General features: G+C 41.8%; 1 protein-coding gene across 1 annotated transcript; it reads left to right on the forward strand.

The window, feature by feature from the left end:
• Positions 1–5,669: 5,669 nt before the first annotated feature.
• Positions 5,670–26,378, forward strand: PPTC7 (protein phosphatase targeting COQ7). The gene is made up of 6 exons (XM_075770026.1): positions 5,670–6,036; positions 15,676–15,855; positions 18,638–18,836; positions 21,015–21,138; positions 23,129–23,258; positions 24,676–26,378. The coding sequence occupies exons 1-6, from the start codon at positions 5,835–5,837 to the stop codon at positions 24,732–24,734; spliced, it is 894 nt and encodes a 297-aa protein (XP_075626141.1). The 5' UTR covers positions 5,670–5,834; the 3' UTR covers positions 24,735–26,378.
• The last annotated feature ends 1,525 nt before the right edge of the window (positions 26,379–27,903 follow it).

Below are 27,903 nucleotides of genomic sequence, written 5' to 3' on the forward strand. Positions count from 1 at the left end.
TCACAACATCCAAACAGCAGAACTTCACGCCGCCATGCAAATTTAGTAGGTTGGAGATGTTCCAGCTTCTTCTATTGAAAACTGAAATAATTCCACAGTGCACACAGTGTCTTGGTTGCTTCTTTGCACTGTCCTCTGCTGCACAAGAGCCAATTAATCATAAAGATGTTGATGAGTTACTCAAGACAGACTATTGTCTGCTTCACACGGTACAAGGCTACCAAGGTCATTTGATATTACCAAAGAGCTGGTAACTTAGGATGCATTTGAAATAGCTCTGTATCACGTAGCAAAATCCTGGATGTAACCCAGAGTTCCTGTATTTGGCTTTTTCCTTGAGGAAAAGATGTGTTTAGTCTCTTTGTTTCTTTGCTCTTTCTGAGATTATTTTGATTCAGTTGGAAATACTCATGCATTTTGCTTCAATAAGGTCTCATAAATGATATTACTAGTGTTGGGGGTTTTTTTCAGGCTTGAAGAATAACTAACTTCAAATACACTTCAATTTTGAGAAGTGACTGTAAAAACGGCATTGTAGGGCTCCTCCTTTTTGCTTCTTACTAAGGCTGTGCCAGCACTGGCTGTAGCCATAGTAGAGATTAAGTGCCTTTATTTGGAGGAAATCATGGGAATCTTTAAAAAGCAGTATTTTTCATTGTCCTGCAGCAGAGAAACATGTTGACTTTGCCAGTTTACTCACTTAGATTTGCATATTCATAGCTGTGTTCAAGACAGATATTGGTGTACTACTCTGACTGAAACTCTACTCCTTGGCCCTGCTTGATAAAGCAGCTCGGCAGAGTTGAAGAAGTCAGCCAAGGACCTGTTCGCAGCTAGTAGAGTTAGAAGTCTTGCAGCATCAAGAAGGCGGCGGCCTCAGGCAGGGAACAGCCACTACGTAAAGGAATTCCTTCACTGTAGGATGTGGTAGTTCAATGAAGTCATGAAGCCTCTCCAGAAATATGTACACGCAAACAGAATGCGGTAAGTAAAGTCCTTGCAGGAAGAAACATAAAATAGAACAAAACTCACCTTTGTCATACAGAGAAGAAAGGCAAGACAAAAGCCAAGCATAAGAAAAACCATTTGAAAAATCTCACCACCACAAAAGCCACCCTTGTGTTACACTTCTGAGGCAGGTTCCAAAGAGTAAACTCCACAGTGTGGAGGATAAGATCAGGACATTAATAAATAATGCATGTTCTCCATCACAGAGATTTTAATTTATCCTATCAACATGAGTTAATTAATAATTAAAAAGGTTACTGTGATCCTCATGTAGGAGGTCCTATAAAATGAAAAATTCAAGCAGTTTAAGATGCACTAGATTGCTGTCTATTAAAAAACATGTTAAGGGATTTACTGTATTACTATTTTAATTATATTTTAAGCAGCAAGATTTTGATGTGCATTTAAGCATTATAGTGTGGCATTTGCAATCCAAACATTGCAGGATTAAGTCCCATCAAGTACAGTAAAACCAAGGGAAGTAACTGATTATAAACACAAAACTAACACACATATCTCTTATGAAATGCTAAGACTAAGCAAAATCACTACTTATATTTCAGTTTCTCTCATCCAAGCTTATTTTAATAATTCAGCTAAATTTTTAACAGTATAACTTTCACCACAGCTCTTCCCTTTTAAAATTGAGATTTAAATAATTTAATTACTTTTACACGTACAAAATTATTGCTGTTCCTCAGAACAAAAGACACTAGAGTTTTCAGAGTAGTGCATCAATATCCGTCCCGAAGATAGCTACAAATACGCAAATCTAAGAAAACTGGCAAAGTCAACATGTTTCTCTGGAGCGGGACAATGACAGAAATTCTGCCCATGGACACATATCCTTTTGATTAAACAGTTTAATTTTAATTTTGGATGTTTAATTCAGAGTAGAATTAGCTTAATAACCATGGTCTTCATAAATTCTGATGGATGAGGTGTTCAAGCTTTTTGTTGGCTGCTCTCTCTGAACGCACCACATACAAGGCTTTTAACTGACGCAGGGTTTAGTGTTAGGAAGTTTTTAGTAATAAAAAACGCTCAACAGAGTTGTTACCGTGAAAGAGCTTCTGTAGGAAGTGGCATAATTCCTGTTACTTTAAATTTTTAAAATGAGGAGAAAATCCTAAGAGGAAACAGTTTTGTATGTGCAGTACTTGATCTATGTATTTTCAGCTTGATGCCATTCAAAACAATTTTACCGCTGACCAAAAGTCAGAGTCACTATTAAACTACAACATTTTGTATTTTATAGAGAAGCTGGATGACTCGGGTGAGGTTCTAGAGGAATTGAGGGAGAAACTAATACACAAAATAAATGGGCTCTCTAGGATTTGGGAGGTCGTACTTCCCCATCCTGAGATGGTGATCTGACTCTGCATCTTCTCTTGACTCTTCCATGTGGAGAAGTCTGGTATTGTCCTTTTTTTTACCTTAGTTTTCTGTTTGGTGCTAACCGTGCTGTCTGAACTTCTTCGTCTTTCCAAGGCAAACATTGGTTTTGCTCTATGACAGATCACTTTAAAAATTCAAGTGGACAGGCATTTTTAATTAGAGTCAAAACAAAGTCAAATCAGGCTGAAATAAACTGCATTCTGGTCTAGCACAACATTAGCCCTTAAATAAATAGTGAGAAGCCTGGACTGTCTCTGTACAGCAGATGGCATTACAGGTAATATTTATCATACTCCATTCCCAAGGCTAAGATACTAGGGAGGGAGGATTGACGTCAGCAACAAGTGAATCAGTCTTAATACAAGCTGAAAAACTGCTTGTGTCTTCAACAGTTGATTACATTGTGCAGCATTTCTGCTTAGTGCTCCCTGTTGCATTTATTAGTCTGTCTGAGCAAGCCTAGCAGGAAGAGTTCATTTTGTTTTGCAGTTTAAATGAACTGATGTAAACGGATCTTGGACTTTGAGGTGGGAAGATTCCACCCAGCTGCAGTAACCAGGGGGATGCCCTTTGCCCCAGTTTTTGTGCCAGATTTGTGCATTCAAGAATTTTAAACAAATGTCACTTGGCAGGATATCGACCCTCAGGGTACAAGAATAATACTGAGACAGCAGGGCATGTCCTGGGAGGGATATACCGGGAGATCTGTTGGGACTGATGCTGAACAGTTGGGAAAAGCACTTCTGTCCTGTCGCATTAACAGTGGTTGTTCTTTGCCTTGCAGGAGCCGAGTGATCTTCTGCATGGAAACCAATAGCAAGTTTTCATCTGCATACACTGCCATTGTGCAGGAGTGAACGAGTTCATCAAAGGTTACTAATTATCATGTAAATGATGTAGTCTTCCTTGGCTGTCTGGGCAAACCTGGGTGGGTGACCAGGTGTGGAGGAGTATGAACTGCTCACGGTATGCCTTGGCTTGGGAGCCCTTACTGAAACACGGAGTCATTCTCTGCCAAGTGTGTTTGCCAGCCTTGCGCTCATACCGCGTTTCTCAATCTGTGAGCCATGGCTGATTGGCAAAGCGGTACGGATAGCGTTCTGTCTTGTCCAGCTCTGGGAAACACAGTGATGAGGCGTGGAGAACTCAGGTTTAATGGGAAGTGTGACAGGGGATCACAGGTTGAGAAGCAACGTGCACTAGCCCAGTGCAGGACAGATCACCTTGCGCTAAGCTGAACTGCCTCCGGGCACCCTGGCACTGTAGGCAGTATTGAAATCTGCTGCGCTAAAGAAAAAGGGGTTAGGCCAGGCTTGACTTACCCTAGAAGGGACCTGGACAAGGAGGTGGAAGAGTGAGAATGAGGGGAGGGAAAGAGTGACTCGGTGGGGGAAGCTCTGAAAGTATGCGCTTCCCTTTCCTGCTAGAGATATGGGAGGGGGTGAGGCAGCAACGCTTGCTGCTGTGGAGAGCCACCTTGCAAGTGTTTGTCATCTCACACACCCTGATGGGCTTTGGCAGCAGCACACCCTTATCTCCAGCACGTTGGCAAATTCAGCTATGCGGCAGTTTCCTAATTCACCAAGGCTGGACCTGGGCTGCTCTTTGTGCTCCCTGCACTTTCCTTCTCCCCTTTCTAACAGGCAGATTAATTTTTTAGTAAGTTCGGATACAATTTCAGCTTTAGGCGGAAAATTTTCATGTATTGCTTAAGCCCACAGCTGTTTAAAAGGGAGGAATATCGTCTCTGTCAAGACAGACAGCAAGTGGAATGCTTACTGTCTCTTAACGCTATTATAATGACAGTGCTTCAATAATGTTCCCTGTGGGTTGGGTCCGTGGAGTATGCCACACAGCTTTTCCTTTCACCGGAGCCAGCTTGGGGTTCAGGTTTCACACCTACCTCTGCTTTATTTACACTCATCTATTGTTTTGTTATTTACATATCTGGCGTTATAGAATGCAGCAGCCGCCTCTTTACGCCTGTGGATGCGGAGGCATTAAAGGAGTTTGTGCACTTTGTGCAGAGCTACCTGCTAGGAACTTCCAAAGGGACAAGCCATTTTGCACTCCCCCGAGTGGCACAGAAAACCAAGCTGCAAAAGATAAGGAATTGGGTCTTTTTGAACATGGTGGGTCCTTAAAGTGTTGACGCCTTCAAGTCGGGATGTCTCTGTCCAGGGGACCACTGGCTCGCTGCCTTTGTATCACATGCTCACCTGCAATTACAAGTTTCAGTGTTTTTTGTGTGGTGACTGCATGCTACAGCCTTCTCGTGAGGGTTTTGTTGGGCATCTCATTTCCCTTACCCAAAATGGATTAACGCTCCGCACTTTCATGGATTTCCACGGAAACCACACAAACGTCACGTGCCGTGGTGAGCTGGCTCTATCCCTGACTGCACCCCGCCGGGGAAAACAGGGGGAGTTGTCCTTTAAAAATAATTTTTTTGCGTGGTATGACTCACATAACCGTCCTTAATAGCCAGAAAGTACAAACGGCCACCGTGTCCCTTCAAGTTATTTGGAGCACGCAAGACATGCGGCCCGATATGGGCGTGGAGGGCAAGTATCTGGGTTAGGCGCAGCCTCGCTCGCCCCGGTGTTGAAAAAAAACGTAATTGGGATAATTACAGGTAAAAACCGGCAGGAAGCCGGGGAACCGGCCCCCGCCGACACGGCCATTTGGGCGCTGCGGGGCTCCGAGGCCGCTTTACCGGGACGCTGAGGGGGGGAACCCGCTCGGCTCCGCCGTGCCGCAGCCGCGGGGGCTGCTGGGAGCTGCGCCGTGTTATTGTCCTGCAACATGCAAATGAGGGGCGGCGAGGAGCCAATGAGGGCGGCCGCCGGCTGCTGCGCAAGCGCGCTGGGGCGGGGCGGGGCTGACCTCACCGCCCGCCCGCTCGCTCGCTGAGCGCCGGGGCCTCAGCACGCGCGGTGAAGATGGCGACTGCGGCCGGCGGGGTGCGGGGGTGGCGCAGCGGGCACAGCCGGCTCTGACCGGGCAACCTCCACGGCGCGGCGGGAGGGCGCCCGGAGGCCTTCGCGGGGCAGCGCCGGCCGGCCGGGGAGGAGGCAGAGCCCCCCCTCGGGGGGGGGGGAAGGTGGTGGTGGTGGTGGTGGCGGCGCGGAAGGCGGGGCGCTGCCGGCAACCCGGCCGTGAGGGGCCGGCGCGCGGGGCGTGAGGGGCAGCGCGGGCGGCGGGGGCGAGGGCGGGAGCCGGCCCGGAGGGGCGAGGCGGCCCGCGGGGGGGGGGGAGGGCGGGGGGGCCGGGCCGAGGAGGGGCAGCGCGGGCCGGCGAGGGCTGAGGCGAGCCGGCCGGCGGGCAGGGGAAGGCTGGCTCCCTGCGGCGGGCGCTCGCAGGTCAGGAGGCGGCTGCGCCGGTGGCTCCCCGCGTTCCTGGCTCTCGGCTGCTGGGCGCCCCACGCCATGTTCTCGGTGCTGTCCTATGGCAGGCTGGTAGCCCGGGCAGTCCTGGGCGGCCTCTCGCAGACGGACTCCCGTGACTACAGCTTGGTGACAGCCAGCTGTGGCTTTGGCAAAGATTTCCGCAAGGGCATCCTCAAGAAAGGCATGTGCTACGGGGATGACGCCTGCTTCGTGGCCCGGCACCGGTCGGCAGATGTGCTGGGTGAGTGCTGGCGGGGCCCTGCTCGGGAGTGCTGGGGTGGCTTTGGCATTGGTGTCGTGACCTCCCCTCCTTGAGCCGCACATGGCGAAGCGGCTCTGTCTTGGGGTGCAGACAAAGGAGCCGGTTCTGCCTGTAAATGTCAGCGTGAGTGGTCCCTTTTTTTTTTCCCCCCCCCCCTCATTTCAAAAGAAAGCTCTTGTGCTCTTTGCTGCAGCACGACGCCCACCTCACGCAGCCCGCCTTAGGGATGGGGTGGTGTGGGTGCCGGGCGTTGGGGCCCAGCCTTGGCGTGTCACCTGTAGGTGCCTGTAAGGCCTAGCGGCTCCGAGAAACAACTTGTAGTGCATTTCACTTTAAAACCTAACCAAGCCCCATGTGTGTGTATTGCATTTCCACATAAAGAATCATTGAAACACACAGTTCCTGATTCTGGCGCGTGCTGTGTCCTTGTCAAGTGAAAGGCAAAGTGACATTGAGACTGGTTTCAAATGTCAAACTTCAATTTCAGTATTTGTTCTATCCTGATTACACTCTCTGGCTTGGATTCACGTGTGACATGTATCTTAAGGGTTCAAATTTTAGAAGTAATGAATAATTATTGATAATCAATGGAATCTTCACTTTATGAGCAGCATTGCTTTTGACAGTGCTTGACCTTTCTCCTGTGTAGTCAAGGTTGAATTTGGCTGACACTCTGCAAAAGTTAGTTTTTGAGCAACTGACAGAAGTAAATTTTCACCAAAACTTTGACATTAAAAAAACCCCCCTTCCCCCCCTTTTTTCTTTTCTTCCTTTTTTTTTTTTTTCTTTAATTTAAAACTGGTGGGATTGTGCTGCATTGTCTCATGATGTGACAGTGCTGGGTGAGTCTTTACAATTTGGTGCTGTCATTGTAACTTGTTTGCCGTTTAATATGGCTGAGACATTTTTTCAGGAAGCTGTAACTTGGTGCTAGGTAACAGTATTGCTGATTATTCTCAAGGGAGCCGTTACTCTAAGGGTGATGCTATGGCTTTCAAGGAGATTGGGAAAACTGGTCAATGTATTTTAGATACTCTGCATCTTTTCTGTTGTGCCTGTTGCAGAGAAACTTTTTTCTATTAGAATTAGCTGTTGGACAACCTTACTTTAACACGTGACTAAGGCTGGCTGCCTCTAAAGTTCATAGTAGGCCAGCACTGATAAATAAGTCAGCAATCGGCATTTGCCCATAAGAGAAATGCAGAATCTGCTTTACTTTGGCGGACTCTTTGCATGGGGAAGTGAGTAGATTTAGACCTGTTTGATGATGTTTAGGGGGTTTTGGCCATATTTGGTAATTACCATATGTGGACCTACAGCTTGTCTTTCTGCTGGAATCAACAGAGAATTGCATTTCTAAGTTGGTCTGTGCATTAATTTTCATGGCAACTTGAAAACAAAACAGAATTGCAACTCTGCTTAAGGATCAAACAGCAAAGAAAGCTTCAGACCAGGATGTCTTAAGTACCAAGAAGAAAAGAATTTAAATAGAAAAGATGCTGGGTTGTGGATTTTTCTCCCTGGAAAGCTATTTTCATGTTAGTTCTTTATTGCTTTTCCAATATACATACCAAAAACCCCAAATCACTGCACATTCTGCAAACAGTAATGCCCAGGATGGGTTTTGATGCAATCTAACTTGATGCTTTTTCTTCATCCGTAGTTCTTAAGTTTACAGGCATAGTAGTTTTCTCCTTGTTTCTGCTACTATGATTGTCTCTTTGCTCTCCCTTTCTCATCCAGCTTTTCCACACTGCTGCAAAAAGAGTTTCAGCACCAGTGTCTTCCTGCCCTCAATTCCTCTTAATCTCACCGCAAATCTGAGGTTCCACCCCTATTTTTTTAAAGACCTTCATAAATTTTGTACTAACTCAATACCTGCCTAACTCTGCGCCTCAACAAAATTAGCTGAGCCAAACTGTTGTTCTTCAAGCTTCATTTTTCAATATTAGTTTAATGAAGAGGCTCATGTGGTTTTAGCTAAAGTGAACACTAAGACGCAGTAAGAGTGCTTTTAGAGGACAGTAAATTTCAAGTGTATCACTTAGAGTTAGTCCGGCTTAGTAGTCAGCAGTGACAAAGCCATGCCAGATAATTAATTTAAAATTCTTCCGTGCCAGTCCTTTCTAGAACCAATATATAGGAAGCATGCCTGTGTGGGATGGATATGGGTGTGGTGTAATAGTGAAAGAGCTACTCCCAGCCGTTTGGCATGAGTACTTGGGGATTCATTTTCTTAGGTCAAACAAAATTTAAGTAGGCAATGTGTTCATAGCAGATAGACAAATGCTAATCAGTTCTTTTGTTACATGTACGATGTATAGTCTTAAGGCTGAAAATTAAATGTCTTCTAGTCTGTGCTTTATCCTTTCATAGTAAGATCAACAGAAAGCTTATGAAGAGTCGTGTTATTTCCAACACTCCTATAGTTGTTAAAGGCTTGATAAGGCCTGTTACTGGTGTGCTTGAATCCTTGAAGGTTTTGTCTCTTATTTTTACTTCTGTCTGGTACATACCTGTTAAATTTGCACATTTTCTTCCCATCCTGAGCACAGGGAGAAACAAGAAACTCAAAACCAAAGTGTTTCCTTTGGGATCACTCTGAGAAAAGGAAATGGCTTTACTACTAATACTAATCTCTAGAGCTTTATGATTCAGGCCCATGTTTCCTTTTTGCTGCTGCTTGTACCATATTGTACCTTTTTGTATGTTTTTGTCAGTGTCTTGGTTGTCCAGTTCCTCAAAATATTCAGATATCTTCTTGAGACTTGGTAGATGTTTATATACCTCTTCACACATGCCTTTAACTTTCAAAAACAACATTTCTGTCCTTTTAAGCTGAAAACCAAAACGCTTCAGAAACTGACACCTCTGGTTTTTTTTTCTAATTAGCATAGGAGTTGAATTTTTGGTGCATAGCAAGCAAGCCACAAATTTTAAAAATGAACTTAAACACTTTATATAAATATTTCACTTACTCAACAAAACTAAACATTGAAGCTTGTTTATAAATCTTGAGAAGTCTCATGCTGGTGATTGTTTTCTCTTTCGTTGGGATCTGCCTTTTCTTGCTTATTCCTGCTGTATCAGGATCTTGATGTCTTTGCTAGTTTTTTATGGATTTTCCAAGCTGTTGTGTGACTCATTATTGAAACATTACAGCAACCAATGCGCATCCCGTGACAGCATCACTTATACAATGTCTGTGCTGGGTAGAAGTTTGGGTGTAGCCAGTGTGACTTGCCTGGTCTTCCAAACTATTTCTGTCCACCAGTAGTAGGAAAAAACTGCCTGGCAGCAGGGTACTGTTTGTCCACTGCAAAGTTAGAACAGTTGCCAGATTTTGTCTGCTGCAGATCTTGATTTTAAATTTTTTGGGGGGAGGGAGGGGTTGGTATTGTAGGGCAGCTACACTAGGCTGAAAGGTACCTTTACTTGAAAATGAAGTTTGTCAGCAGCCTGCATGGGAGGTGTGTAAAACTCTAGAGTGACAAAGCCCCTGGAACATTGTTAGTCTGTCATCAGAAGTAAACTACAAAACATAAAAGGATTTGTAGATGAAATGTCAAGGTTGTTCTGGTAAATATAGAGGAGGAAAGGATTCTTACTTTGATGCCTGAAGGTCATATAAGACTGTGTTAAGTGGTTTATTTGGTATCATATCTATTAAAGAGATTGCTGCCTTATCACGACTTATCACACTAAAGGAAGTAAGTCATCTGCTTGCTTCGGAGTAGCCTTTCGCCTACTCTGTTGGGAGAACTCAGGACATCTTAGAGGGAGCAATCGGTGATTTGAAAAAAACTGTGTATGTGTCTTAGTCTGTAATAGACCAAATTTAGTTTTCTTTTTAACATGGGAGCATAAGTACTGTCATTTGTAGAGAAACATCTCCATTAATAATCATATTCACTGACGTTCTTGTCAGTACAGCTAATCCAAATGTCAGCAGAGCTGTTTGTAAGTAGCATTGAATGTAACCTCTTAGAAGTGTGGTAGCTCTCTTTCTGAGAATGAAACTAAAATCTGGTTATTCATCTTTACCACAGTTTCTGGAAGGGCATTGCACACAACATATTCTGATCAGAATTTGTAATTGAACACATTTTAATTGTAAGTGCTATTGATACTTGTTGGTAGTGGACAATTTTCCATTCATATGCAGATCTTAGCTTGAACAAAAAGCAGGTTCGATGAGAAAACACAGAAGGAAATAAGCAAAGCAGAACACAATACAGTATGTGAGGTGTTAATCATACCTGTGTTGCAGAAAATGTTGCAAAAACCTCCCGCTGTTTATTTGGTTCATCTGCGCTATTAATATTGTGAGCCCTGAGATTATTCAAGCTGTAAGTAATTTCAGTACAGCTTAGCTGATGTCTGTCTGCAGTACCCATCCCTTTTCATCACCAAAGTGCCAACTACCAGTAGCCAGTTCAGCTTAACTGGTTGCTCAACACTGAGAGATTAAGTAGTTATAACTACGTAGGGAAGTTTTCTAAAAACGTTAAGCAATAAATAATAGTTTAGTGTTCTCCTGTAGCTCCCAAAATCCACTGAGCAATTTCTCAGACTTAAATAAAATAGGTACGAGATCTACCTGGTAAAAACCTGTTTCAGGAACAATAATGTACTGTAGCAGGAAAAAAAGATGATATAAGGAACTGCTGCTTTTTCCTGGAAATAGATGCGTAATTTTAATTTTCAGTTCCTTGTTTCTCCTTCAGTCTGTTCTTCAACATCGTCTCTTGCTTTGCTTCTTGCTGCTTGTTGCTTATTATCACTTAGCCAGTTATTCTTGCAGTACCTTTCTGTTTAATGCAAGGGTAGTTTAAGGTCTACTGTAACTTCTAAAATGCACAGTGTGAATAAGTAACCTTTCCTTTTGTAACTAGTTATCGATCATGCACAATCTGCCTTTAGGGATTTGTATTTAACCAGGTTATTTCTTTGTCAAAACCTGAGGGGGGGGGGGGAAGTAGAGACCATTTGGCTGAAACATTGTGATCCCATACACACTGCCAGTGAAGCCCCTGGAGAGTTAGTGCTGGCTTTGAGCATGTGACTTGCTTTGGGTGGAGAACCTGTCTAGGTGTGCGATCTATCTCATTGCTGATAAAACAAGAAATCTTATCAGTTTATCTCAATGCTGATACATTGACAAATACTAGGTGCTGTATTTCAAACTTGTGTAGTGGAACAGATTGCACTTTGTTACCATTTCAGCCTTTCTTCTATGTTTGATGCAAAGTAATTTCAGTCACTTATATATCCTTTTGACATTCTTTTATCAGTGATTCATTGCTAATTCAGGTAAGGATCTCAAGAAATTTTAAGTTCAGTAGGATGCATGGCGTGTCTTATAAAGTGAATTGCAAAAGCAATTCCTGCTGGCACACTTGTGCCTGCCTGGTGCTTCTGTATGTGATTATTATTCTTAGCTGATGCAATGTTTGAAAGTATCCGTCTTTCAAGAGATTTTTGGGACAGGGTGATACTTTTGGACTCTGTGGGCAGGTTGGTTTGCCAGCTAGCCAGAACTACAATGCTACTTATGTTAAACAGGGTTTGATTAGTATCGTGATTTTGTTCTGAACTTTAAGCCTGTTTAGTTTTTATTTGCTCTGAACTAGATAGAACATCTGGATCTGACTTAAAAGTCTGCAGTGAAAAGCACATATTAGCTGTCTTAGCACTGGCTGGCTGTTCCCTGGGCTTCTGCAGTTAAACTTAGGTGCTGGCAGTCAGGACAACTTTACATTTGCATTTCAACTGGTATTTTATCCCAGGTGCTTTTAGCATTTTGAAATAAATTTTAACAAGTTTCAGTGCCAGTATCTTTGCTTGCTCAGTTTCAGTGCTGCAGCATCAGTCGCTTGTGCTTTGTCTTGAGACTTCATTACCACTGTCTCTCTATGAGAGATCTTGATACACTGAATCTTTAAGAAATTAGAAAGAGCCAGTTTTTGGACCGACACATGGAGTGAGTGTTTAATCTGGCAGTAGCATTTGTGCATTTTCCAGCAGAAGGCAATGTAGTGGAGTGTTAACTCAAAGGTTCTCAAAGGTCTCCATAATATAGTTAAATACTTGAGAAGCATTTATTCTTTTGAAGTAATTTATTGTGAAATTATGAAATGCTTTATTTATAATGGTTGTTCATCTAGCCACAGGCATTTCACTATGTCACATGGACATTTGTGTAATTTCTGTATAGGCTTGAACAGGGTATATCTAAAAAATATCTTTCTATAAAATTTTCTGATATACTGAATAGTTTAGAAAATACCACGTATTACGTACAGTTCAATTTCAGCAATTCTTCTCAGCCATGCAGTTTGTCTTAAATGTCCTGTGATTCCTATTTTGTAAGATGGTTATTTTAAGTTAAACGGTGGATACTGGAAGACAATATTTAATGTTTTGTGATGAAATATAAGAAAATAAAAACCTGAATAATCATTTTTTTTACTTGATAAAACAGTAGTTATTTTGAATAGTGACAGGGTTGGTTTTTTTGTCTTAGATGAAAACAAAGATAATCTAAATGAACAGAATTTGGCATTATTCCTTGGCAGTGATACTGCCAATGGCAGTACCTTTGAATTTTCCATTGGTGACAGAGAGAAAACATGCTATTACACAAAATTTAGTCATTTTTATGGGTTGAGTCTTCAGTTCTTGCTACTGCTGGAGTTTGAAATCTCTCACAAATAGTTTTACTCCTTGTTTGCTGTATATCAAATACCACAAAGTTTTCTTAAACTTTATTCCTATTTATGTTTCATCTATTTCAGTAGCAGTTTATTCAATCTGTTTTAAAATCACATATTCCTTTTCCATGAAACTGTTTAGTTTATGTTGAGAATGTAGAATGTAAAGATACTGTTCTTATTTTAAAACCATGCTGAAGGTAGGACAGGATGGCTAAAGATCTTAGGGAACGTAAAAATCTTCTTTTAAGGCAAAACCAATAAAGGTGGATGTTTTCTAGGTGGCACTGTGTGGTATAGGGCTTCTTGAATGTGCTTTGCCCATGTGCTGTGACTGATCTCAATGGCAGCAGTAATTCCTGGCTCTGTGCCGGAGCAGGAGGAAGCATTTGACTGCTCTGGCAGTGTTCGTGAACCATGCTTTGGGAGCCAACAAGGTCATTTAGCTTAAATTAAATGAACTGACCTATCCTCTTTAAGAGACACAGTTTAAAAAAAAAAAAGGAAAAAACCCCCAAACCTTTGCAAAAAAACCACATTGTCCATTTTGGGCAAGGACAAGAAATAGATGGCAGTGGTGGTATGTGAGTTAGTGAGCTGATGAGGTGGTGTGGAGGTGTTACAGTGGAAGCATACTTGGGGGTCCGCTCCTGAATGCAGTGGTCCCATTTGCTTCTCTGCCAGTGGTGGAGAAGGACCGCGCAACTGTCATGTTGATTCTTAAGCAGACAATCTGTTCTCTTGGGTATGGTACAAAGCTAAGTCAGAGGACCTACTTGTGGACCGTCTAGAGGACGATTGTTTTGGAAGGCGCGGGTAGAATGTACTTAAAGCTGTTTATAGCCTGCAAAAAGCAGACAGGAAGGCAGACAGACAAAGCCATTTCATGGCTCAAGATAGAGTATGAAGTGTGCTGCCATGATTATGGATTCAGATTTCCTGCCTGGAGTAAGGAGTGAGTAAAGAAAATCAGGTGGCATACTCTTATTTTTGCTTTAAAAATTGAAATAGGCTTTGATAATTGACTTTATCAAGTGCTTGCTATGACAGCTTTCTGGTGCTGTATACTAGTTGTATTTCTGTTTAAATGTTTCCCAAGAAGACTAATGCAAAAATGGTGTACTGATTGCTTGAGGGAACTCTGCAACTTTGAGCGTGTTTTGTAATCACCTTAGTAGCCAAAAGCTTTGGACAGTACTTCTCAAACATCATCTTTTCATTGCATTAACCCTGTTGTCAGTGAAGCAATGCTGTATTCAGCTAGCAAAAGCATTATCTGGATTGTGTTCATCATAAGGGGAAAAAAGCCGCTCGTCTGGTTACTTCATGTAAAGCAAGCATCATCGTCCGAACTGAAGCTTAGTTTCTATTTCAATTTCTCTATCTAGAACTTGTTCTTACTAATCTCTTATTCTAGACTTGTTTGCACGGCAGCAGAAAGCAAAGGGTTTATCCAGTATTAACCTGAAGTTCTGGGTCCTGTAAGGAGAGGATTAGTTTGTTCTTGGAGAAACCAGAATGCCGGGGTTGCTTTTGCATGAGCTTCTTCCCCAGCGTCTGGTCTGAAGAGGTGAATACAGGGATCTGCCTTCCCATAACGTTCTTCTAAGAAAGCAAATGGACAAAGCAGGTGTCTGAAAGGTTGTGCACTATTTTTGGGAGAAATCTGATTAATGTTGATAGGCTGTTCAGAATCGGGCTATAACCTCCTGGCAGATTATAGTTCGTGCCAAGGTCGACTCTAAACCTTCCGTCTCAGTTTCAGGTGGTGTCCCATGTGAAGGGCATTTGTAGATGAGGCAAACTTAGTTTCACTTTCTCAGTCAAATTTTCATGCCTTTGCTAATAGCAGCTTTTTTTCCCAAGGAGACTGTTGTTCTTCAGCACAATCTGAACTCTGAAATTAGCTATTCATGCTTTTGTCATGAACGTAGTAGTTTATTAAGTTACAGAAACCTGTGCTTGAAATAGTTAGTCCCTTACATGCTGAGGAGCAGAAAAATTTTTTTTAAAAAAAAATTCCAATAGAAATACTTTTATCTCAATACATTTGGACAGTATTTTACTTTTATTGTTAAAGCTAATTGAGGAAGTTCAAAATGCTTTAGCCAAATGGCCAGCAGAATGTCATATCTGCTGCTTCTCTCCCTCTGACCGTCCCGTCCCCCCCCTTTCTACGTGCATCTTCACTATTTGCCTCTGTGGTTGCTCAGAAACTTCCCAGGCTGTGGCAGAATTGGTCTGGTTTTCTGATATCTAGGTTGTTTAGAATAACTGAATGAATGAAAATTGACTCGATCATAGTCAGTTTTCATGCCCTTGCTTGGCTGAAGCTGTAAGCAACCAACTATCCTTGCAGGGGTAGGACCCAGCTTTGTGTTGGTTACATGTTTTATTTTGAACACACTTTTTAAATGGCAGTTTAGTTTCTACAGAAATTGATACCACCAAAGAGAAAGCATTGTCCTTCATGTGAGCAAGTAGCTTGAGAAAAAAACTTTGGGCTGCTGAACAGTGAGGAAGAGTTTCTTTATCATTCTATCCTATTTAAAACTAATAAAAACTCTTCTTCCTTTTCAAGGGGCTAATCAAAGGTTAATGTGATGGAATTCTCCTCATTCCCCATTAGTTGTTCTGTAGTGAAGTCAGCCTCCTCTCAGAGTTCTCAGCATTAGACTTTTACCTTTTCTTCAGCAATTCAGATTGTATTTAGAGACTTGTCTAGGAGGTGATGTCAGAAGTTATCTTGCAAATGCTTAGAAATTTTTTCTTAATCAAAAATGTTTTTCAAGCAGGGGCTATGTCCTACTTTTTAGTTACTGAATATCATAAGTGATGTCAAAAATTAAAAACATTTTGAAAGCCATTTCTGTTCGTGTAACTCTAGTTTTCTGTTTTCTTCTAGGGGTAGCAGATGGTGTAGGTGGCTGGAGAGACTATGGGGTCGACCCTTCTCAGTTCTCAGGGACTCTAATGCGAACATGTGAACGTTTAGTAAAAGAAGGACGGTTTGTACCAAGTAATCCTGTTGGGATTCTCACCGCAGGTTATTGTGAGCTGCTGCAGAACAAAGTACCTTTACTTGGTAAGAGAGCAAAAATATATAAATTGGATCTGTGTTGTGTGTTACCTACACATACCAGTCTATGTTACTTAGTCAAGGTTGCTTAAATCTGTTGTCAGCTTCTACAACAAATTTGCCAGCAGTAATCTTCTCTTAATTAACCAAAAAATTTAGAAATGTAGCTGTCTTGGTAGCATCCTTATTTTCTTTTGTATGTTTAAAAACTGTCTTGATACATTCAGTAATGCAGGGAATGTTTGTGCGCGTGTATGTAAAGATATATAAAAAAATTAAAGGCAAACAGCCTTTATGTGTAAAGGGTGGTAGTTCAGCAGTGCTTGCAGAGAGTTTGCAAAACAAGTTCAGCATGTGCACTCATTCTCTCTGTTACAGATGTATAAATAATTGTTCTCTGTTGAAAACTCTTAATGGTTGTGGCTTTTTGTGCAAGCAAAAATATTTTCTGGTGATAATTGGATGCGGTTCGCTCATTCCTTGCCTTACTGCTCCCGTTGCCTTTTATGTCCAATGAACTTTAAACCTAATTGGTTGACTTAAATAGTTTATATCATATGCTCACTGGTACCATGTATTATTTTTATAATTCTCTGTGGAGGATTTATTACAGATTTTTTTTTTTTTTTTAAAGCAAACTAAAGTAGATTCTTAGCATATTCTGTGTCAAAGTTTTAGACAGGGCATCCAGCTGCCTGGTGGTGGAGCAGTGAGCAGATAGAGAGGTGCCATTCAGCTTCAGCTGACAACCTTGAAAACAGAATACTTTTCTAAAGGGCATGTGACCTCTTATGCACCAAGAAAGTGTTACCCTGCATGATATGCATGCTTCTCACCTGACCTTAAACTTCTGTGCCAGAAGAGTGCTGTGTAAGCTATATTTAACTCGCCTGCTGAGCTTCGGAACAGATGTTCTTGCATTATACGCCTAAAGAATAGGGTCAAACCTCAGAAGTGACCTTAAGTATCACTAAAATAGCAGTGGTCGGTAATTACATTAGGATTTTGTGTGTTTAATAGTGCTCGTTTGTGCAAAGCAGATGTAGCTGTAAGTGATCTACAAAGTGGGCCACTGGTGAGAGCTCTCACAACAGCTTTGTAGACGAAGGCAGCCCTGCTTGGCTTGACCTTTCGAATTCTGAAAAGCAGCATATGCTGAGTCACAAGATCTGCATTCCACACATGGCCTCCTAGTTACACTCTACTAATAGAGTTAGAATTTGAAACTAATGATCCTTAGTGTTGCTCCTTTAACTGAGAACAGTATTTTTAGAAGTAGAAATAAAACCCTGGAATTACCACAGTGATGAACATTTAGAGTTTATTTAAAATAAAGTGAAGGGAGAAGACTTCGTTAAGGAGGATTCATTAGGCAATAACTTTTCCTTGCTGTTGTGCTTTAAGTCTTGATACTTAATTCATCAGAATTGAATCTAGCAAATATTTTAGAATAAAACTGAACTGTGCCATTTATTTAAACACTGTTCTTGTATTGCAGAATGGTCTTGGCTGCTGTCACATAAAAAAATCTGAATTTTTCCTAAAATACTGCTTTGAGTTAGCATTCACTAAGAGTGGAGAAGGTCTTATATATTCACTAGAGAATAAATTAAGTGCAAGTGATTTGCAGGGAACTCCCTGTGTTAGAAAGGGAAACATCTGGAGGAGGTGACGCCTAGAGCCAGCTGGACTTGTGCACTAGCAAGCCTGGTTGTAAGCTTAGCTCATTGCAAGGCTGTGGTCTGTCCAGCATGTAGCTGTGCTTGGAAACTTCTGCTGGAAGAACGATAGAAGATGAAGCTATTCACCAGCTGGTGATATGGGGACTTATGTTAGAGGCAGAAGTCAAGAAGAAATGGTTTAGCTGTATTTCATCCTCTTCAGGAACGAAAGTTCTTTTGGTGGATGTGCTATCCTGTTTGCAGAAATCAAGGGATTCCTGTTTGCTGTGAAGGACTTAGTCTGTGGATGGGTATCTTTGCAATACAGTTATTTTTGTGGCTTGCAACCAAACACAGTTGGTGGCTCCTTCCCAGTGAATGAATCGGAATTCCTCAGTGCCCTCAAGCATGGCTGGGATAGTTCCGAGCATGGTTGACAAGTAGATATATTTCCGTTCTGCCGGACTTTAATCTGGAATAGTGTTTGTCTCTGAAATATGCTCTCTTCAAACTTGTGAGGTTAGTATCCTGAAGTTGTGACAGGACTATTATTTTTTTTTAAACATGAAGACAGCTCTACAGAGCCGTACTATGAAGAAAAGCATTTTAATGTTCTGACAAGAGTAATGCAATAACACCTAATACTTAATTGCAAGCTGTTCTTTGCTTGGCATGGTTTATTTACAGCTGATGAGTGAAACTGTGTGGAGAGCACCTAGCATTGTGTGGATACTACTAGAATTCTATTATCTCAATGATTTTGGAATTTCAGTATTTTATGTGACTTCTGTAAATCCAGTCCTATAGCAGAATGTGCTGACTTATGTTGGGATGGAAAACTGTAAATAAAGTGGAACAAAACAGTATTTGTCGCATAATGTGTTTACCAAAATCGAAGCAAGAAAAGTAAGTTCTATTAAAAAAAAAAATCATAGTTTGTCTTGCAAAGATTTCTGTCATTTTGCTGGTTTTAGTGTATATTAATTTGGTATTATTGAGTATTTCTATTTCTCTTGATTTGTATGCTTTGATAAATATTTGAATAATTGGACTATGAATTAAATCAGTGAGAGAATGAACAATTTCTATAAGGCTAACTCCAGTTCCTGTGTTCTTTTTGCTTCCAGGAAGCAGTACAGCTTGTATAGTAGTTCTGGACAGAACAAGTCATCGTTTACATACAGCCAACTTGGGAGATTCTGGATTTTTGGTAGTCAGGGGAGGAGAAGTAGTACATCGATCTGATGAGCAACAGCATTACTTCAACACTCCGTTCCAACTGTCAATAGCTCCACCAGAAGCAGAAGGGGTTGTCTTAAGTGACAGGTAAGATGGGAGAGGATCTTAAATTTTTATCTGTATGTGATCAGCTCCCAAAGTGTTGCAGTTTTGCTACTCCGGTGCTCTTTGTACAGTGCATCGTAGCGCATGGGATTTAAGCACGTATCCAATCAAAGGGTCTTATAACTGTCCCCGTCTTCAGAGAACATGAACATTTCTCACCTTGTAGTTAACGCATTTTGTACGCTGTTGCGCAGTCCAAATTTATTGGGCTAATGAATATTTGTTGATGGTGGCATATTCCCACAGTCTGTGGTGTGCGCTAGGCGTGTTCTGATCCATGGAAAGATGTTACTCAATAAAGCTGCTGCAATAAGACTGCAGCCGGTGTATGCACCGGTCACCCTGCATGAGTGGCTTGTCTTATCAGTGGCTTTCATTCCCAGTCACTGTCTGTGCTCTCTTGAGACTGGTTTGGAGTACGCTAATTTAGATATTTTGGCAGTGAGGTAGCAAGTACTTGGAGACTAGAGCAGAGGGACATGTGACTGTGACTTGTGTTTCCAAATAGCTGTGTTTCCCGCAGCATATTGTATTTGACCAAAACGAGCAAAAAAACTGTTTGGCGGAACATCAAGCTGGAAAATGAGAGTATTAGGAAAGGACAATCTGTTCACAGGAATGAGTCGTTTCAAAGGCATACTTGTACTTGTGTTTTCCCCTACGAATGTCAGGCTGATCCATCCTCTGACTTTGTGAAGTCTCACCAGTAAGATAAAATAAATTTTTAAAAATCAGCTTTCAAATATGTCTTTAAAATACAGCACTCAAATCAATGGTTATACACTCATTAAAGTGATATGCCCCTTCTGAATACAGGAGGGTGATAAAGGGATCTTCAAAGAATGACCATAGTATACGGAGAATGCAGTAGGCATCTGATGTTTTTGATACCGCATCGGCCTTGATATTCTAACTTTTAATGCCAAAATAGCGCTCTCTGAGCATCGTGGTTAAGTTGTTGAAACTCCTGACCATTCTTGCATGTGGTTTTATTATTACTTCATCATAAGACTGCAGAGAGGAAGCTGGTGTAGAACTCTGAAATGAGAACCTTAAATAATCTAACCTCTTTATTAGACTAAAATTAAATGATTGTTTGAAATTCCAGAACTAGAAAAATCTTGATTTTTCTGACGTTCTATGTTATCCATGGGAAGACCAAAACCAAAAAGCACAAGGATAATTGATAATGTCCAGTGGAAGCCAGGAAAGCAATCTGAGTCATCACGTAATAAGGAAAGCATAAGATAAATGAGCTCCCACACTTCAGTTCTGAATCATGATTATAGCTTTCTGGCTAGTTTCTGCACTGTTCTTGATGTTAATTAGTACTCATGTGTGTTGTCTGAATGCTTCTCCAGTACTACTTTTTTTCATTTGTTGTCCCAGTTAAATGTTAAATTTGGCTGTACATGGGAATAGGCAGGCAATCTTAGCTCTATTAACCTTCCCAAAGCTACAAATCAGTTGAGCAAAGTAGCTCTTCTGCTTTTTAGCATAGACAGATGGCATGGGATGCAGCAGTTTCTCCCTTTTCAAGATCCCTGAAGAACGTTTAAAAATGTTTGTTATTATGCTGCTTCTGAGAATCAGATTTTGCAGCAATGTTCATGGCCAAAATAGATATTTTCTCCTCTTGCTGTTGTGTAATATATTAGACATAAGTAGACCAATTGGCTACAGTCTCCTGGTGGTGATTTCCAGACGTGTTTCATATTCCATTGCATTAGAAAGTGATTCAGAATCCTTAAGTGTTTTGGCCGTTCCTATTATGAATTGTCCTTTCAAGTAAAGCTCTCTTACATATTTAAGGGGAGCGAGAAGGAAGCCCTGAGCTGCCATTCTACTTAATGGTTTCCATGGAGATACACTTGCGAAGCAGATTAGATTGCAGGATTGTTCATCTGGGAATTTTAAATGCAAATCCTTTGTGTAATAGCTGGAACATTACCTGTTTGCAATCACATTTCTTCTGTTGTAGCTTTCTTGACAAGCCATCCTGGTGCAAAAGCTCCACAGTTAGTGATTATTTCTTTCTTTTGCAGGAAAACACATAACAGTAGTGAATTACAAAAGCTGTTGATATGCTAGTTTGCCATTGCTTGGTGTCTTAGTGAAAGCTGGAGTCCTTCTTGTTTAATTTATCTGTCATCTTCACAGCCCTGATGCTGCTGATAGTACTTCCTTTGATGTCCAACTCGGAGACATTATTTTGACTGCAACAGACGGACTGTTTGACAACATGCCTGACTACATGATTCTGCAGGAGTTAAAAAAGCTGAAGGTAAGCGTGCGTATTCTGAACCTCACATCTTTTTGCACTGGTTATCCCTCATGGTTACTACCGTTACTTTTTATGCACGTAACTTTTGTATTTTCTGTAAAAGCCCCACCACAAAGTGCTGTCCTTTAGAGACTTTTCAGTTAATACCGCATGTGAGCAGCAGAAGGGGACACTGACCCCAGCGTCTCTCGGATCTGCAGCCAGGCTGAATCCAGCAGCAGCAGCTTGGGCATAAATTTCCTGAGTAGCAGCTGGTACCTTGTCACTGGTGATGGGCCGGGAGAGGAGAAAGAGGAAGATGTTCAGGAGTAGCCACCGCCCTTGGCTGGCAGCTCACACATTGTATTTTATCTCTACTTGCAGGTTGTAGATTATGTACATGAAATTATGGGTTATTTGAAGGGGTGAGGTGTGTATTTAAAAATAATTTGAAGCTTTTCTGAAGGCTTATAAAACAGTAATCGTATAGCAGTACAGGCTGTCTGAATTGTGGGTTGTGTGTACTTGAAATCTTTACTGTTCTGTAAAAAAAAAAAAAAAAAATTATGGCAACTTTTCCAGGTTAGTGACCACAAACATCCTTTTTAAGTAGTAAAAATACATTAAAATATTTTAATTTGGATGAGAACATGTATCTTAAGGCTACTTACTTACAGAAAGGGAAGTATACTTAGGAGGTATCAATATGTATAACCTCCCTAGGGAAACTCTTTTGGTGTTATGAAATGCAAATAAGGTTAACATGTAGAATTACAGTGTGGTTTTAAAAAAAAAAAAAAATTGCCTGCTCTTATCCTGCAGCTACATTAACTGAAAGGTGGTGTCAGACAGAGAACGGGTCCTTACAGACAAAATGTCCAAGAGGCCTCTGTACATCCACCAACTCTCTTTTCCCCTCTCTGGAGTCTCCACTATCCCTCTCCCCTCGGTGCAGTATTCAGTCTGAAACTGAGGAGCGTATAGCTGTGCTGTGAAATGGAAAATGAGTTCAAGCTGTCACAGAGGCTCTAAGCCAGTTAGCGAAGGATGTATCCGCATGCCGTGGTGGTTTGGAAGGGCCTGGTGGGCTGGGCGCTAACCTGCATGGCTGTTCCTTATGCTACAGCCAGCTCATGTCTCTGCTGTACTCCCACCTTCCTGTTGCTGCGCAGAGGTGAGGGTAGCCTGAGCGGAGGCTGGAGAAGGAATTCCCTTGTGGAAGAAAACTGAGCTCCATCTTTTGGTGTGTTCCGGAAAGGCACTGAAGTTCCCTGTGAAGTTCAGCCAAAAGTTAATTGTCTAAATGCCCACTGATTCCCCAAACTGCGGGGAAGATTCTTAAAATGACAAACGGTTTAAAATAGTTACAAACAAAAAGAATGGTGGTTGTCATGTTGGCTTGAGTGAGAAGAGTCTTGGAGTAAAGCAGCAGAGTTACTGAAACAGTGGGGGGCGGGGGGGGGGAAGGCACTTCAAATACAGTCCATAGAAAGTTTGCATGCTCAATAAATTTTTTCTCATCTAACTCTTAAATTGCCCCTTCTCCCCAAGGGAGAGAAGCGTGCTTTTGTAGATTTGGGTAAGAGGGGCAGAGAAGTACGACTTCCTATTGAAGGTAAAACGTAATTACTTCCACAGAGCTTCCTCTGTGAGGGAAGGATGGCTCGGTGCGAACTGTTAGTTTAACTGTCAAATTCCCTGCTTCCCTCTGGTGAGGCTATTTAGTTTGAGTATTAGTCTTCTAAATTTCTAAATTCTACAAATCCTCCAAAACCAAGTCTTGCAGCTGCTGCTAGGGAATAGAGTTGTGAAGATTTGCAGTTCTAACCCAAATTTATAAAGCCTAACGGACAGTGAGGGTTCCGTGGAAGAGAAAGGGATAACTAATGCCCTAATCTGTGAGACGGGTCTGGCAGTCAGGGACCTACAAAACTGACAGGCATCAGCAAAACAACTGCTGGTAGACTTTCTTGTACGAATAAACTTTTTTTTTTCCCCCTCATGAATTTAGAACTCCAACTATGAGAGTATACAGCAGACTGCAAGAAGTATTGCTGAGCAAGCTCACGAGCTGGCGTATGATCCCACTTACATGTCGCCGTTTGCACAGTTTGCATGTGACAATGGATTGAATGTGAGAGGTAAGATTTTTTTTTTTCTTTCTCCTCCTCCCACTCCTGCTATCTTTGAGAAATCTTAAGCGCAATGAAGCTCTGTTGTTCCAAAATGAGATAGGAAAACAGAGCATTAAGAAATGTGGTTGGCAGCAGAGTGCCAAGCCAGCGCTGGGTTTGGCACGGGCCCCAGCTCCTGACGCAGGTCATCCCAGGCCCCGGCTGATCAGAAGCCGCCTGTGGGGAAGCAGCTGGAAGGCCGAGAACACAGCATGCTGATTTTTTTATTTTTTTTTTTTTTAAATCTAATATGTACACTCCTGCCCCAGGAATCCTGCCTGACACGAGTTCTCCAGGCTCTTGGGAAAACTGTACTTGACCTGTCCCTTGGGTTTGGGTGTGTGGGTGGTGGTGTGAGAGTGTGGGTTTGGGGTTTTTTTTTAAGGTCTTCTATTATCAATGCTTTTTAGCTGAGATTCTGCCCACTCTTTGGTGGTTTTTTTCTTTCTTTCTTTTCTCTGAAATTTCTCACCCTTGTACCATTAGCCTCCCCATCCTGATCTCTCCGTTGGTTCTATTTCCTGTGCTCTCAAAAGATACTAACACTTGGCAGAGTTCAGAGTCTTATCAAACACCTTTCTGGGTTTTGTTTTTTTAATTTAAAGAATTTAAATAAATAAATAAATACAATTCTGCTTGTAAAGATGTTCTTGCCCTGTCTATATCAGGAGGGCAGGATTTCCTGCAAGACCCTTAAGTGCCTTTCCTAAAGGTAGGGACAATACTTGTCTCAGCTTGCCGATAGCTTGGGCTCCGTGTTGTACCAAGCTCAGTCATTCAGTAATGAAGCTGCAGATCTCCTGAGTCCAAAGGACTGGTTTGACTTCCTACATGATAAAATACCTCTTTTTGAGCTTTTTCTCTAGGATTTGAGTGTATCGCTCTAGCGTTTGAGGTCTGAGAAGTGACTACTAAAAATGTGAAATAGCTTTTAGAAAGATAGGCAGTAATACAGGGCTGGAGCAGATGCCTAAGAGCTGTTTGATTTACAGTAGAGATTCCTGAGAAGATACTGCCTTTTTACTGCAGCTTGAGTGTTACAAAGCAGTATCAGGTTTTTTGTACGTTTATTAAATAGTCGGCTAGAAAACAGGTTTTCTGCTCTACCGGCTAACGATGTTCAAGGTTTGCACTCCTTCTAGTGGTTTGTGATCTCGCTATAGCTTACAAGGAGAGCGCTTTTTTGCTGTGTTAAATGTCACAGCTACCCTCAGGTATTATTTTCAAAAGGAGGTGGAGGAAGCAGAGTTCTTGTGTCTACACAAACTGTTCTTGAATATTTAAACTATTTTTTAAAGAGCTTTCCACTTGGGGAATGTCACAGATTATAAGAAAATGACCCGCTGTGGTTTGATGAAATAGTTTTATTTTTCTTCTATTACAGGGGGGAAACCAGATGACATCACCGTCCTTCTTTCTATTGTAGCCGAGTATACAGACTGAGCTGCCTGGAGCGTCAGCTTCTGACATTTTCCTTATCCCCGAGCTCCTAGCTTCACACGTACGGTTTCCTGCTGGCAGGATTGCTTTCTTCCTTCGCAGCTGATCTCAACAGCTGATTCTCGAGCTCGTTGCCCGCTGCAATGGAAATCCTTGTTAAGAACCACTCTCGTACTACACTGGTCTTTGTCTGCCAGCAAGAAATGAAGAAGCTCAAGGCTTGAAGCATGTCTTTCAGAGCTTAGTCATTGTCCTTGACAGGGGGAGGATCAATCCCACGTCGTTACCGCGTTTGAAATGTGACTTTCAAAGGAGTAGGATTGGCTTATCTTTCAAACTAGATTCAATAGATAAAACCTCTACGCGAGGGCATATTACTCTATTTACTCTTCATTAAAGGGTGTGTTGCAGGACACAGTTTCACACGCATAGTCTTGTTACAGTGGTAGCTGAGGTTTCGTGTTTCTAAGCTCCGGTTTTCAGGAGGTTTATAACTGCTGTAAACGTTCTGCTCTTGCCATCCATGGTGTCAGCCTAGGAGCCTTTTCTAGTACAAAATTTCAAAAAACATACTTAGTTCAAGTTATATGGATGCAAATGTGTTTTGTGATTTCAGGTGCTTAACTGTGATCTTAAGAGTTCTGCAGATCATTTGTCCGTAATGGGCCTGCTATCTGGATGTTTTGGCTGTGGATAATTATTATTTTTTTAAAAAAAGACAAAAATTTTAACTCAGTCTCAAAAAGCCGAGCTGGCCGAAGTTGAGGTCTTTTCAGCATTTTAACGCGCCTCACCGGCGCGGGATGATGTAAATGCTACAGTGGGAGGTTGCACAAAGAACAGGTTGTCCTCAGCTCCGAGCATCTTCACTTTTGATAGGTAATTCTGTTGTTAATGAAACATAATTTGTGTCAATAATTGCCACTCTCGCTTGTGTAGAACAGAATACGCAGCACCAATTTGAGTCCAGTTGATCTTTATCTCTGACTCCAACAAGCACCTCTTTGCTTACGCTGTGGCAGCAGCAGCAAGTAGGTAAATGGAAACTATTAACGAATAATCAGTGAAGCTTACATTTCAGTAACTAAAGTTTAGGGTTTTCGGAATGAACCTTAATGATGTTTACAGTTATCTAACAGCCACTTTGCAATATTACATTTCCTTTTGAATTACAGTAGCTCACACTTGTTCCCCCCCTTCTGGCAAGCTTTCCTTTCTTTCCTGAGGTTCGTACAAAAAGCCGATAGCTGTAAAGATATATATATTTTTGGTCAGTTTTTCATTAACTTTTTTGCTGGTAGAAAAGTATGTAGAAATAAATTAAAGCCATGTTTTTATATATAAAAAGTCGGGTAATGTTGCTGTTTAGGTGAGTGCAGTTAAACTTGGTCAGTAAGTAATCTTACCTGCTCTCAAAAGGAGATTTTTACTACCTGGTTTATTGTATTAAAACTGTTTAAGTTTGAGGTTACCTCAACTTGTTTAAAGAATTTTTGTGGACTTGTACTGTATATTTGCGTAACTATGTCAAGCTTTTATTTAAGATCATTTAACATGTACCATGTACATGTCATTTTACTATATTTCAATGCATCATGCTTGTAACAGGCATTTCATTTATAATAAGAATAAGTGATTAATTTGGAAGCTCTTCGGTAATTTATCTGCTATTCCTAAATTGGCATAACATTAACTATCTATTTTAAATCACCTTGTAATTACTTGTCAAAATGCCTTAACTACCCTAACTTGACCAAAATACTATTTTGGTGAGGGTACGGGGAGGATTATAGTGACGCCGAACAACGAATTGGTTTGCCATCCATGGAGCAGTGTGTGGTGGATAACTTTGCACAACTTGTCGGTCCTTGTTGTTTTTTACATTTGAACAAGCTGTACCTAGCTGTCTCGTTAGGAGGAATGTATTCACGCTGCAGTACAGGGCTTCGTTTCTAGCATTTGGGAGGGGGGTTCTCTCTCAAATCCGAGTGTCTTTACATTTTATTCTCCAGTATTTACTATTGCGCTTCTCGATTAGAGCAGATTTGATCAATTATTCTCTCCCTTGAATGTCCCTTGCAGCCGTGCCCCTGCAGACCTGGACTGTGTCGCACTCTGACCCCTCGCTCTCGGCACGCTCGTTCCCCAGCCCTCATTATTCCCCTTCCCCCCCCCAACACTTTCCAGAACTATCCACTGGGAGACGTTTGCGGATCAGACAGGAGTACGGCGAAGGTGCTTACCCCCGCGTGCGGTGTTGCATGGCTCCGTGATCCCTGAGCGGAGAGACTCGGTCGCCTTCTCGGAAGCTGAACCGCACTGCCCGGTGGTGTGACGCCAAGCCTCGCGCTCCGTGGTAAAGCCGTTCGTAGCTGAGCAGTATCTACAAAGCCATTTGCCTCATATCACATTGTGATTTTTTTTTTTTAAATAAAGAACAAATTTGGATTTTGATTTACAAATCATGAGTTTATCCCTCACCGGACACACCAAAGACCAGTAAAGCTTATAGCTTTTCCATCTGTTTATAAAGCAATACTGTATTATAAAGAATTGATATTTTTATCACATGCTTGATTGTTTTTGGTTTTTTTTTTTTTAAGATGTGCACTCTAAACATATCAAACCTAATTTCTTCCTATGAACTTAAGCTGTCTGCGCACAAAAAAAAAATTGTGGAAAGGGAAATGACAGGGCCCATACTATCAGAATAATTTTAACCGATGCATGAAGCAGTAACACTTCCTCGGAATTGGATTATTGCGACTATTCATGAGAGGGATGCACCAGAAAGGTGTTCTGTGAAATGGAAGCGTGGGTGAGCAGAGCACGGGCTGGCTTTCAGCTGATGCGGAGAGAGTTTGTGTTTGGGACGGGTGGTTGGGAGCAGTGATGTAAGGAAAAGGAAGAGTTCTGTACACCAGTAACCGTGTCACAGCAGTGGCAGGAGCTGGGGTTTCCGCAGCAGCGTGACCAGTTTTTGGGTAAAACAGGGCTAAGGTGTGGTGAATTGGAAAAACTGTGGTTCCTCGCTACTTGTATGGCTATCTTTGGGAGACCTGCGGCATACAGTTTCCCTCTAAATGTACTTTGTGAAGAAGGTATGGCCAAAAAACCCCCAAACCAACCCCAGATCTTGGGACCAGACAGGACTGAGTCAGGGAGAAGGGGG

This window comes from Balearica regulorum, chromosome 17 (assembly GCF_011004875.1).
Source record: "Balearica regulorum gibbericeps isolate bBalReg1 chromosome 17, bBalReg1.pri, whole genome shotgun sequence".
Lineage (NCBI taxonomy): Eukaryota > Metazoa > Chordata > Aves > Gruiformes > Gruidae > Balearica > Balearica regulorum.